The sequence below is a fragment of the Heptranchias perlo genome, chromosome 20 (genome assembly GCF_035084215.1).
Source record: "Heptranchias perlo isolate sHepPer1 chromosome 20, sHepPer1.hap1, whole genome shotgun sequence".
In the NCBI taxonomy this organism is placed as follows: Eukaryota; Metazoa; Chordata; class Chondrichthyes; order Hexanchiformes; family Hexanchidae; genus Heptranchias; species Heptranchias perlo.
Genome location: NC_090344.1, coordinates 51,325,584 through 51,339,941, shown reverse-complemented (window position 1 = coordinate 51,339,941; position 14,358 = coordinate 51,325,584). Strand labels below are relative to the sequence as shown.

Genomic DNA, 14,358 nt, shown 5'->3' with positions numbered 1-14,358 from the left:
AGACAGAGACACGCACACAGACGGACAGAGGCAGAGGCAGAGACAGAGACACGCACACAGACGGACAGAGGCAGAGGCAGAGACAGAGACACGCACACAGACGGACAGAGGCAGAGACAGAGACACGCACACAGACGGGCAGAGGCAGAGACACGCACACAGACGGGCAGAGGCAGAGACACGCACACAGACGGGCAGAGGCAGAGACACGCACACAGACGGGCAGAGGCAGAGACACGCACACAGACGGGCAGAGGCAGAGACACGCACACAGACGGACAGAGGCAGAGACACGCACACAGACGGACAGAGGCAGAGGCAGAGACAGAGACACGCACACAGACGGACAGAGGCAGAGACAGAGACACGCACACAGACGGGCAGAGGCAGAGACACGCACACAGACGGGCAGAGGCAGAGACACGCACACAGACGGGCAGAGGCAGAGACACGCACACAGACGGGCAGAGGCAGAGACACGCACACAGACGGGCAGAGGCAGAGACACGCACACAGACGGGCAGAGGCAGAGACACGCACACAGACGGACAGAGGCAGAGACACGCACACAGACGGACAGAGGCAGAGGCAGAGACACGCACACAGACGGACAGAGGCAGAGACACGCACACAGACGGACAGAGGCAGAGGCAGAGACACGCACACAGACGGACAGAGGCAGAGACAGAGACACGCACACAGACGGACAGAGGCAGAGACACGCACACAGACGGACAGAGGCAGAGGCAGAGACACGCACACAGACGGACAGAGGCAGAGACAGAGACACGCACACAGACGGACAGAGGCAGAGACAGAGACACGCACACAGACGGACAGAGGCAGAGACACGCACACAGACGGACAGAGGCAGAGGCAGAGACACGCACACAGACGGACAGAGGCAGAGACAGAGACACGCACACAGACGGACAGAGGCAGAGACAGAGACACGCACACAGACGGACAGAGGCAGAGGCAGAGACAGAGACACGCACACAGACGGACAGAGGCAGAGGCAGAGACAGAGACACGCACACAGACGGACAGAGGCAGAGACAGAGACACGCACACAGACGGACAGAGGCAGAGACAGAGACACGCACACAGACGGACAGAGGCAGAGACAGAGACACGCACACAGACGGACAGAGGCAGAGGCAGAGACACACACACAGACGGGCAGAGGCAGAGACAGAGACACGCACACAGACGGGCAGAGGCAGAGGCAGAGACACGCACACAGACGGGCAGAGGCAGAGGCAGAGACACGCACACAGACGGACAGAGGCAGAGACAGAGACAGAGACACGCACACAGACGGGCAGAGGCAGAGGCAGAGACAGAGACACGCACACAGACGGACAGAGGCAGAGACACGCACACAGACGGACAGAGGCAGAGACAGAGACAGAGACACGCACACAGACGGGCAGAGGCAGAGGCAGAGACAGAGACACGCACACAGACGGACAGAGGCAGAGACACGCACACAGACGGACAGAGGCAGAGACAGAGACAGAGACACGCACACAGACGGGCAGAGGCAGAGGCAAAGACAGAGACACGCACACAGACGGGTAGAGGCAGAGGCAGAGACACGCACACAGACGGACAGAGGCAGAGACACGCACACAGACGGGCAGAGGCAGAGGCAGAGACACGCACACAGACGGGCAGAGGCAGAGACACGCACACAGACGGGCAGAGGCAGAGACACGCACACAGACGGGCAGAGGCAGAGGCAGAGACAGAGACACGCACACAGACGGGTAGAGGCAGAGGCAGAGACACGCACACAGACGGGCAGAGGCAGAGACACGCACACAGACGGGCAGAGGCAGAGACACGCACACAGACGGGCAGAGGCAGAGGCAGAGACAGAGACACGCACACAGACGGGTAGAGGCAGAGGCAGAGACACGCACACAGACGGACAGAGGCAGAGACACGCACACAGACGGGCAGAGGCAGAGGCAGAGACACGCACACAGACGGGCAGAGGCAGAGACACGCACACAGACGGGCAGAGGCAGAGACACGCACACAGACGGGCAGAGGCAGAGGCAGAGACAGAGACACGCACACAGACGGACAGAGGCAGAGACAGAGACAGAGACACGCACACAGACGGACAGTGGCAGAGGCAGAGACACACAGACAGAGACACACAGACAGAGACACACAGACAGAGACACACAGACAGAGACACACAGACAGAGACACACAGACAGAGACACACAGACAGAGAGACACAGACAGAGAGACACAGACAGAGAGACACAGACAGAGACACACAGACAGAGACACACAGACAGAGACACAGACAGAGACACAGACAGAGACACACACACACACAGACAGAGACACACACACACACAGACAGAGACACACACACACACAGACAGAGACACACACACACACAGACAGAGACACACACACACACAGACAGAGACACACACACACACAGACAGAGACACACACACACACAGACAGAGACACACACACACACAGACAGAGACACACACACACACAGACAGACACACACACACACAGACAGAGACACACACACACACAGACAGAGACACACACACACACACACACAGAGACACACACACACACAGACAGAGACACACACACACACAGACAGAGACACACACACATACAGACAGAGACACACACACACACAGACAGAGACACACACACACAGACAGACACACACACACAGACAGACACACACACACACACACAGACAGACACACACTGCAGTAGAAGAATAACCAGGCCCCCTGGTTGGTTTTTCCCTCCCTTGCCCAGGGTGCAGAGGCCAATACCAGATCCCTTACTGCTACCTTGCTCGAGTCCAGCTAACTAAACACAACATGAGGACCTAACCTGGCTCACAACTCGGAGGCAGACATCCAAGCAATGGAGAGGGTGCAGCAAAGGGTGACTAAATGGTTAGCTGGGATTAACCATCTTAGTTAGGAGGGCAGGGGGTGTACAGGGTGAGCCTTAAACAGCTCACCTCTGCGTAGCAAACAACCGCACCCAGAAGGGTGGTTTTACCGGCGGTCGGTCCTGCCCACTCACCCAGCTCTCACTTGCCTCCGTTGGCAGGTTCAACCTGGTGAGCGTCGGCAAGGAGTAACGGTCAAAACACTCGTCAAATTCCAGCCCTGTGAAACTGCAAACGGCCCCATTGTTACTCTTGAGTTAATGGATGGGGGTTCAGTGGTAGTAGTCATGAGGAGAGGCTGCCGATGCTGGGAATGTTTACGGTGGAGAAGAGGAGGCTCAGCGTTGGTCTGATGGAAGGGTTCATGTTTCTAAAGGATACGGACAATGGGGGTGGAATTGGTCTTGGAGGCAGCAAGGCACAACAAGCGAATCACAAGTCCGGCGTACACTTCGTCCTATTTTCTTCTCTCCTGACATCCGTGCCAAGGAAAGTCAGGCGGGTGTAAAACCAGCTGCCGATCCACCATCGCCCAAGGCCAATTTCACCCCCAGTATGTTTGAAGAGTCACGGGGAGAGACCGCGGCAATGTGCGATGATGTAAAACGGACGATCGTGAGTCGGCAGCCCGTTCTACACCATCGCACAAAGTCAAAATCTGCCCCGTAGATTCAGGAAAGACTGAGCAGGCTGGGGCTCTGTTCCCTAGAAACGAGAAGGCTGAGGGGTGACCTGATAGATGGCTTTAAGATTATGAAAGGGTTTGATAGGGTCAACGTAGAGAAAACGTTTCCACTTGTGGGGGAGACCAGGACTAGGGGCCATAAATATAAGATAGTCACCAATAAATCCAATAGGGAATTCAGGAGAAACTTCTTTACCCAGAGAGTGGTGAGAATGTGGAACTCGCTCCCACAAGGAGTAGTTGAGGTGAATAGTGTAGACGTAGTTAAGGGGAAGCACATGAGGGAGAAAGGAGTAGAAGGATATGTTAATGGGGTGAGATGAAGTAGGCAGGAAGGAGGCTCGTGTGGAGCATTAACACCGGCATGGACCAGTTGGGCCGAATGGCCTGTTTCTGTGCTGTACATTCTCTGTATTTTTACAAGAGGTCACAACCTTACAGTTAGTAGAGGGAAGATAAAAAGACTGCGTAGATTTCACTTCCTACCTAAGGAAGGATATACTCGCCTTAGAGGCGGTGCAACAAAGGTTCACTAGATTAATTCCTGGGATGAGAGGGTTGTCCAATGAAGAAAGATTGAGCAGAATGGGCCTATACTCTCTGGAGTTTAGAAGAATGAGAGGTGATCTCATTGAAACATATAAGATTCTGAGGGGGCTTGACAGGGTAGATGCTGAGAGATTGTTTCCCCTGGCTAGAAAGTCTAGAACAAGGGGGCATAGTCTCAGGATAAGGGGTCGGCCATTTAAGACTGAGATGAGGAGGAATTTCTTCACTCAGAGGGTTGTGAATCTTTGGAATTCTCTACCCCAGAGGGCTGTGGATGCTGAGTCATTGAATATATTCAAGGCTGAGATCGATAGATTTTTGGACTCTAGGGGAATCAAGGGATATGGGGATCGGGAGGGAAAGTGGAGTTGCGATTGAAGATTCGCCATGATCTGATTGAATGGTGGAGCAGGCTCGAGGGGCCGTATGCCCTACTCCTGCTCCTATTTCTTATGCGAACGGTGGTGAGTGTGTGGAATGGGCTGCTAAGGGAGGCAGCAAATTCAAGAGAGAATTCGATTAGTCCCTGGAGAAAAGGTTATGATATTTTCCAGATGACTGCAGTGGTCTTTTCCAATCCTGTGCATCCCACCGGGACTGGAACTCAACTGGAGGAGGGAGGGAGGGAAGGAAGGAAGGCAGGGGAGGGAGGAGAGGAAGAGAGGAAGTAGGGAGGAAAGACTTGCATTTATATAGCACCTTTCATGATTTTAGGACGTCCCAAAGCGCTTTACAGCCAATGAAGTATTTTTGAAGTGTAGTCACTGTTTGTAATGTAGGAAATGCGGCAGCCAATTTGCACACAGCAAGATCCCACAAACAGCAATGAAATAATGACCAGATTATCTGTTTTAGTGATGTTGGTTGAGGGATAAATATTGGCCAGGATACTAGGTAGAATTATCCTGCTTTTCTTCGAAATAGTTCCAGAGGATCTTTTATATCCACCTGAGGGAGCAGACGGGGTCTCGGTTTAATGTCTCATCCGAAACGCGGCACCTCCGACAGTGGAGTGTCAGCCTGGACACTCTCGAGTGGGACTTGAACCCACAGCCTTCTGGCTCGGAGGCGAGAGTGTTACCCACTGAGCCACGGCTGATGGCAAATTTAGGAGAGGCACCAGGAGGCTATCACTGCCAGTGAGACTGCTGCTGTCTCAGGACAGGATGTAAATCTGGAGGAGAAATGGCAAATAACAAAGAGAAACATTGCAGTTTTTTTTTTACAGTTTGGTTTTTTGATTTAAACTGAAGCAACTTACCTGCCAAACACAGGGTTGAGGGTATTGGGAACGTAATGCTCTCGATCGTCAATTAACACCTTCCCGAGCGAGATTCGAATGTAGGGGTCACACTATCGAAAGAAGAGTTATAGTCAATGATCCAGTAATACGTTTAATGACCAACTCTTGCTGAGGCCGACCTCATTTTTGAAGTGACCCTTAACCTCCGTGCACACAGAGAATATCCCATCAATCCAACTCTCAGTGGTCTGGTGCCCACAAGTCAAAAATCAGCGCTAACTGGCCACCCTCAACAACTTGTGTTTATACAGCGCCTTCAATGTAGTAAAACGTCCCAAGGCGCTTCACAGGAGCGATTATCAGACAAAATTTGACACCGAGCCACAAAAGGAGATATTAAGACAGGTGACCAAAAGCCTGGTCAAAGAGGTCAGTTTTAAAGGAGCGTCTTAAAGGAGGAGAGGGAGAGGTGGAGAGGTTTAGGGAGGGAATTCCAGAGCTTAAGTCACGGCCGCCAACGGTGGAGCGAAGGAAATCAGAGACGCCCAAGAGGCCAGAGTTGGAGGAGCGAAGGAAATCAGAGACGCCCAAGAGGCCAGAGTTGGAGGAGCGCAGAGATCTCGGAAAGATCCTCGGAGAGGCCGAGGAGGGCTAGTGTGGGACATGTACAAACTGTCACACTGGTCCGCTCTTCCGAGGTTGGGTAGAGGCTGATGGCTGGGTCAGTGCAGAGGACAGCTTCACTTTGACCCGTCACGTACCTGCCCCAGGAGTGCTTGACGGTGGACAATGGATCCCCGAAATGGAAAGTGTTCCATTCCCCATCTGTGACATCCTTCATCTTGATGAGCACAATATTCACAGAAAAAAAAAGGTGCTGTGGTGAATTTTAACCTGACCTGCCCATCGGGAAACTGACGGGATTTGGGTGCGAGGCTGGTTTCACATGGGGAGCAATATTGGGCGGGGTGTGAAACCAGCGTTCCGCCCGATCCCGTGGGTTTCCTGCCCGGTGAGTTAGGTTTGCATTGCCCCTCAAATGTCCATAGCTTTCTGGACGACTGGGCTGTGTGAAACTCTGCGCCTTTTATGCTTGGGGGCGAAGGGTTTTGAGCGGGTGTTTGATGGTAGGAAGGGAACTGACTTAGGTGCAAGGAACTGGACAGGGACGAGTCGCTGAAGGAACAGCCACTAAAGCTGATGGGGAAGGGAGTGGGGACAAGGGACGACTCCAATTCACAAAGCAGAGGGTGGGCCTGGGGCTTGTAAAGTTGTGACAAAAGAAATTCAGGAGAAACTTCTTTACCCAGAGAGTGGTTAGAATGTGGAACTCACTACCACAAGGAGTGGTTGAGGCGAATGGCATGGATGCATTTAAGGGGAAAACTAGATGAACACATGAGGGAGAAAGGAATAGAAGAACATGCTGATAGGGTGAGACGAAGAGGGGAGGGAGGAGGAGGGTGAGACGAAGAGGGGAGGGAGGAGGCTCGTGTGGACCATAAAGCAGAGGGGCAATTTTTTCACTCAAAGGGTGGTGAGTGTCTGGAACGAGCTGCCAGAGGCAGTAGTAGAGGCGGGTACAATTTTGTCTTTTAAAAAGCATTTGGACAGTTACATGGGTAAGATGGGTATAGAGGGATATGGGCTAAGTGCAGGAAATTGGGACTAGCTTAGTGGTATAAACTGGGCGGCATGGACATGTTGGGCCGAAGGGCCTGTTTCCATGTTGTAACTTCTATGATTCTATGAAACCAGTGGGCCAAATGGCCTGTTTTTGTGCTGTAAATTCATCGAATCAAAGAATGATACAGCACAGGAGGAGGCCACTCAGCCCATCGTGCCAGTGCTGGCTCTTTGAAAGAGCTATCCAATTAGTCCCACTCCCCTGCTCTTTCCACAAAGCCCGACACATTTTTCCTTTTTGAAGTATTTATCCAATTCCCTTTTGAGAGTTACTATTGAATCTGCTCCCACCGCCCTTTCAGGCAGCGCGTTCCAGGTCAGAACAACTCGCCGCGTAAAAAATTCGATGTCAAATGCTAGCCAGTCTTTCCTTTTTTCAGAGGCTGATTGGCCCATTGTTGATTTCTAGAATTTTATACTTTTTCCGCTCCACGTGGCGGATTTTCTCTTTCTCGTGAAAGCAGCAAACACGTACCGTTCCGTTCCGGTCCTTCGGCTGGAGGGTGAGGGCTCTGACGATGTAAACTCTCACCAAGCAGATCTGTGGTTCACTGGAAGGCAACTGGCGGAACTGGGACGGGGGCAGAGGCTTCGAAGAGTCTTCTGGCAGACGGTAGATTCGAAATGAGCCCTAAGAGACAATGACAAGAAAATAATACGCCAATCCAGAATGACACAAAACTCACGAGGACAGCGAGGGACGAGAAAAGAACATTCAGCCCATCAAGCCCGTCGTTCCAGGACCTCAACATTCCCGGCCCCGCATCCAACAACATTTTCAACCCCCCCCACCCCCACCCCCCAAATTTCTTTGCCTCATTCTCTGCCTTGCAGATTAGTCCAAACATTCATCACCTTTGAGTAAAAAAAAAAATCAAATAGCCATTTTAAAATTAGTTTTGACGAATTTAATTACGAATCTCCCCCGCCCCCCGACAGACAAGCACGGTTACAGTGACAGGGCACGGTTCTGAATTGGCAGATAATCCGACATGTTAGAAAAGGAAGAAAGAAATTCTTAGAAATTTACAGCACAGGAGGCCGCCATTCGGCCCATCTTGTTTGTGCCGGCCGAAAGAGAGCGATCACGCCTAATCTCACTTTCCGATAGAATCATAGAAACTTAACGTAGAAATTGCATTTATATAGCACCGTTCACGACCCTAGGAAACCACTAAGCTCTTCACACAGCCAATTAAGTACTTTTGAAGTGTAGTCACTGTTATAATGTAGGAAACGCGGCAGCCAATTTGCACACAGCAAGATCCCACAAACAGCAATGTGATAATGACCAGGTAATCTGTTCTAGTGAAGTTGGTTGAGGGATAAATATTGGCCAGGACACTGGGGAGAACTCCCCTGCTCTTCTTCGAAATAGTGGCCGTGGGATCTTTTACATCCACCTGAGAGGGCAGACGGGGCCTCGGTTTAATGTCTCATCCAAAAGACGGCACCTCCGACAGTGCAGCACTCCCTCAGTACTGGCACTGGGAGTGTCAGCCTAGATTTTGTGCTCAAGTCGCTGGACTGGGACTTGAACCCACGACCTTCCGACTCAGAGGCGAGAGTGATGCCCACTGAGCTACCGGGAGATACCCGAGGCGCCGCGGTACAATAAATACAATGGAACTGAGCCATATTGAATCCCTGGTCTGTGCAGGGTGAGCTAATCTCAGCAGGGGCCACTAAAATTCTCCTCAGTGCCCATGGGCCAGGGAGGGGCAAGAACAAAACAATATTAAAAGCCTGATCAGAGAATCTCTTCTGCTGACTGTGTGGGTAAAGGTCCCGCATGCTGTAGCCCTAAGCTACAAACAACAACACTGCATTTATATACTTGCTCTCGAGGCAGTGCAAAGAAGGTTCACTCGGTTAATCCCGGGGATGAGGGGGTGGACGTATGAGGAGAGGTTGAGTAGATTGGGACTCTACTCATTGGAGTTCAGAAGAATGAGAGGCGATCTTATTGAAACATATAAGATTGTGAAGGGGCTTGATCGGGTGGATGCGGTAAGGATGTTCCCAAGGATGGGTGAAACTAGAACTAGGGGGCATAATCTTAGAATAAGGGGCTGCTCTTTCAAAACTGAGATGAGGAGAAACTTCTTCACTCAGAGGGTAGTAGGTCTGTGGAATTTGCTGCCCCAGGAAGCTGTGGAAGCTACATCATTAGATAAATTTAAAACAGAAATAGACAGTTTCCTAGAAGTAAAGGGAATTAGGGGTTACGGGGAGTGGGCAGGAAATTGGACATAAATTTAGATTTGAGATTAGGATCAGATCAGCCATGATCTTATTGAATGGCGGAGCAGGCTCGAGGGGCCGATTGGCCTCCTCCTGCTCCTATTTCTTATGTTCTTATGTTCTTATATGTCACCTTCAACGTAGTAAAACACCCCAAAGCGCCTTACCGGAGCATTATCAGGCAAAATTTGACACCGAGACATGAGGAGATATTAGGACATGTGACCAAAAGCTTGGTCAAAGGTGCATCTTAAAGGAGGAGAGAAAGGTAGAGAGGTGGAGAGGTTTAGGGAGGGAATTCCAGAGCTTAGGGCCTGGGCAGCTGAAGGCACGGCCGCCACTGGCGGAGCGATTAAAATCAGATGGGAAACATCCAGAATGGCTGACCCAGCGAGAGTGAAATTCCCTGGAACCGTCAATGGCCGCAGAGGATGACTGCACCGCCTTCTGAACAACCCTTTTGTTGATTACCTTAAACTCGCCCACAACCATTGGATCATCGCTGTCACCGTACACCCTTCCCCTGTACAGTTTGAAAGTGTTGCAGAAATCCTGAAGGCCCTTGAACTGTGGCACATCTTCCAACGGGCACGGATACACCTGCACGAGAGAGAGAGAGAGTGAACACAAGAACTAGGAGCTGGAGTACGCCATACGGCCCCTCGAGCCTGCTCCGCCTTTCAATAAGATCATGGCTGATCTTCGACCTCAACTCCACTTTCCCGCCCGATCCCCATATCCCCTAGTGTCCAAAATTCTATTAATTTTAGATTTGAATACACTCAATGACTGAACATCCACAGCCCCCTGGGGTAGAGAATTCCAAAAAATAAGAAACAAAACATCATGTACATCATGAACGACCTCAGCTGTCGGGGTCCGAAAACCCCAGGAGCATCGGTGTCCGAACTCTGGCCCTCGGGCTCTGGCACCCCGCCCACCACCCACAAAGCTCAGGAAACGCCGCCCTGTTCGCATAGAGGGGATTCCTGAGCGTATACTGCAGCTGGAATCGACGGATGGAAAATTGCAGGAGCGCACCCAGGTGCCAAGGCAGTGCACATGGGGAAAACCGGCCCTGTATTTCTTAGTGGCCGAGTTCCTTCTGTTCAACCTCTCTGGAGCTCCAGAAAAGGCTGTTCTGAGCATTGTTGCCTCATTGTTGGATAAATCTTAGGTCAGCGACTTAAGACAGATGCAGCAGTACGTCAGGCCAGCATCTGCTGGAAGATAACTGTTGGAAAAAGAACCAGGGGAGAGATGAGGAGAAAGTATTTTCCCCAGCGAGTTGTGATGATCTGGAATGCGCTGCCTGAAAGGGCGGTGGAAGCAGATTCAATAATAACTTGCAAAAGGGAATTGGATAAATACTTGTAGGGGAAAAATTTGCAAGACTATGGGGAAAGAGCAGGGGAGTGGGGCTCGTGGATAGCTCATTCAAAGAGCTGGCACAGGCACGATGGGCCAAATGGCCTCCTCCTGTGCTGTATCATTCTATGAGTCCTGCACATGAGGGTCCGATTGGCACGAGTGCAACATACAAGCACCTATTATATGTGGCTCACCATGGTTTGATGGTACGAATCTATGGGGCCCACAAAAAGTGAAAGCTTGGACTCTGCTGATCGAGGGATTTCATTTATATTCAGCAGACTGCCCCTCCATCCCCCTCTCCAGCTGCTTTTACAGTGGTCTTCCTTTTGCTTAGATTTCAGGATCCCGGCATCTGGGAGCCGCTTCCCAGCATTTGTTCTGTTCAATCCCATTTACATTAACTGGCCATTGGTACAATCACAGCAATGTTCTCGGGATGTGGGCGTTGCTGACAAGGCCGGTATTTATTGCCCATCTCCTAGTTGCCCTTGAGGAGGTGGTGATGGGCCTCCTGCTTGAACCGCTACAGTCCGTGTGATGAAGGTGCTCCCACAGTGCTGTTAGGTCCGGAGATTAAGGAACGGCCGATAGGTGTCCAAGGCGGGCAGTGTGAAACTTGGAGGGGAACTCGGAGGTGATGGTGTTGCCATGCATCTGCTGCCCTCGTCCTTCCAGGTGGTGGAGGTTGTGGGTTTGGGAGGTGCTGTCAAAGAAGCTTTGCGAGTTGCTGCAGTGCATCCTATGGATGATACACACTGCAGCCACAGTACAACGGTGGTGAAGAGACTGAATGTTTAAGGTGGTGGATGAGCTGCTGATCAAGTGGAATGCTTTGTCCTGGATGGTGTTGAGCTTCTTGAGTGTTGTTGCTGTGGTACCCATCCATCATTCCATCATACTCCTGACGTACCTTGTAGGTTGTGGAAAGGCTTTGGGGAGTCTGGAGGTGAGTCATTCGCCGCAGAATACCCAGCCTCTGACTTGCTCTAGCAGCCATAGTATTTATGTGGCTGGTCCAGTTGAGTTTCTGGTCAATGGTGACCCCAATGGGATGTTGATGGTGGGTGATTCAGCGATAGTAATGCCATTGAATGTCAAGGGGAGGTGTTTAGACACTCTCTTGTTGGAGATGGTCATTGCCTGGCAGTTGTGTGGCGCAAATGTTCCTTACCACTTATCAGCCCAAGCCTGGATATTGTCCAGGTCTTAATGCATGCAGGCACGGACTGCTTCATTATCTGGAGAATTGCGAATGGAACTGAATACTGTGCAATCAGCAGCAAACAGCCCCTCTTCTGCCTTTACGATGGAGTAGGGCTGTTCATGTTTATGTGAACAATGTTAGAACTGAGTGAGAGCCATCCAATATCAGAGCTAAGGTAAACGAGCAGCATTAGGAGTGGGGTCCCCCACCAATGCCAATCCTCAATGTCAAAGCTCACACATAAAGAATGACCATTTGGATAAGATAAACAAGGCAATATATGGTACCAAGGCTAATCAGTCAACAATTCCAACTGTCCAACTTGATAAACTCTTGGGAACACAATGGGGGGACAGCAGCCTACAACAAATACAACAACGTGCATTTATTTAGCACATTTAACACAGCAAAACGTCCCAAGGTGCTTCACAGGAGCGATTATCAGACAAAATTTGACACCAAGACACATAAGGAGATATTAGCACAGGTCAAAGAGGTAGGTTTTCAGGAGCATCTTAAAGGAGGGGAGAGAGGTAGAGAGAGGTTTAGGGAGGGAATTCCAGAGCTGAGGGCAGAGGTAGCTGAAGGCACGGCCGCCAACGGTGGAGCGATTAAAATCGGGGATGCGGAAGAGGCCAGAATTGGAGGAGCGCAGAGATCCCGAAGGGTTGTGGGGCTGGAGGAGGTTACAGAGATAGGGAGGGGGCGAGGGCCACGGAGGGATATGAACATGAGGATGAGAATTTTAAAATCGAGGTGTTGCCGGACCGGGAGCCAATGACGGTCAGCGAGCACGGGGGGTGATGGGTGAACGGGACTTGGTGAGAGTTAGGCCCAGCGAGCGACTGGCCTGTCCGGGAGGCCCAGCCGAGTTTAAACGGGCAGAAAGCAGACGGCCCAGAGGTAAAAAAAATGCTGTACCTTTATCGTGTCGTATCCCTGTAACAGGTAGTCAGTGTACTCGGAATGTTCTCCAGCTGAGGCGTAGAACTTACACCACCAATCAATGGAGTCATCTTCCTTGAAAAAAACATTAGGGAATATATTATCAGTACTGTTTTAGGTGGCAAACACTTTTTGAAGCAGATGCCAGGGTTTATATTTACATACAGGACAAAGCTGTGAGATTCCATTCTTAGAATGATACAGTACAGAAGGAGGCCATTCGGCCCATCGTGCCTGTGCCGGCTCTTTGAAAGAGCTATCCAATTAGTCCCACTCCCCCTGCTCTATCCCCATAACCCTGCAAATTTTCCCCTTCCAGTATTTATCCAATTCACTTTTGAAAGTTATTATTGAATCTGCTTCCACCGCCCTTTCAGGCAGCGCATTCCAGATCAGAACAACTCACTGCGGAAAAAAAATTCTCCTCATCCTCATCCTCCCCGTCCCCCCCCCCGTTCTTTTGCTGATTACCTTAAATCTGTGTCCTCTGGTTACAGACCCTCCTGCCAGTGGAAACAGTTTCTGCTTATTTACTCCATCAAAACCCCTCGTAATCTTGTACACCTCCATTAAACCTCCCCTTAACCTTCTATGTTCTAAGGAGAACCACCCCAGTTTCTCCAGTCTTTCCACATAACTCAAACCCTGGAGCGACAGGCTTTCCATACAGAAATGGCTCAGCGCGTAAATGGACTTCTTGCGTTCCTGAGCCCTCGAGACCAGGAAGATCCCAGTTTTCATCCGCAATCTGTGCTGAGAGAGCTGGTCCCTGCTGGGTGGTGATTGAGGTGCTACTATTGGCATAAGCTCCCCTGGGCTCAGGAGGGGAAATGTCTGCCTGAGTTTCCTCTGGAATTCCCTCCTTAAACCTCTCTGGCTCTCTCTCCTCCTCGATTGGATCACTATTCAATGATCACCGCTAGAAAGGGTGTGTGTGCGTGGCACGTGCGTGGGTTAAATAACAACAATTTGCATTTATACAGCACCTTTAATACAGCAAAATGTCCCAAGGTTCTTCACGAGTGATTATCAAACAAAATTTGACACCAAGCTACATAAGGAGATATTAGGACAGGTGACTTCAAGCTTGGTCAAAGAGGTAGGTTTTAAGGAGTGTCTTAAAGGAGGAGAGAGAGGCGGAGAAGTTAAGAGAGGGAATTCCAGAGCTGAGGGCCCGGGCAGCTGAAGACACGGCCGCCAATGGTGGAGCGATCAAAATCGGGGATGTGCAAGAGGCCAGGATTGGAGGAGCGCAGAGATCTCGGAGGGTTGTAGGGCTGGAGGAGGTTACAGAGATAGGGAGGGGGGCGAGGCCCTGGAAGGATTTGAAAACAAGGATGAGAATTTTAAAATCGAGGCGTTCCCGGACCAGGAGCCAATGTGGGTCAGCGAGCGCAGGGGGTGATGGGTGAACGGGACTTGGTGAGAGTTGGGATACGGGGCAGCAGAGTTTTGGATGAGCTCAAGTT

At 51.0% G+C, this 14,358-nt stretch overlaps 1 protein-coding gene across 1 annotated transcript in view; it reads right to left on the bottom strand.

Moving 5' to 3' along the window:
- LOC137336047 (myoferlin-like) overlaps positions 1-14,358 on the bottom strand; it is a 129,065-nt gene that overhangs the window by 35,382 nt on the left and 79,325 nt on the right. The window contains exons 39-42 of the mRNA XM_068001549.1: positions 12,866-12,964; positions 9,838-9,966; positions 7,598-7,753; positions 5,455-5,546 (exon numbers count right to left, since the gene is read on the bottom strand). Coding sequence (XP_067857650.1) covers positions 5,455-5,546; positions 7,598-7,753; positions 9,838-9,966; positions 12,866-12,964 — 476 coding nt within the window. The remainder of the gene's footprint in view (positions 1-5,454; positions 5,547-7,597; positions 7,754-9,837; positions 9,967-12,865; positions 12,965-14,358) is intronic.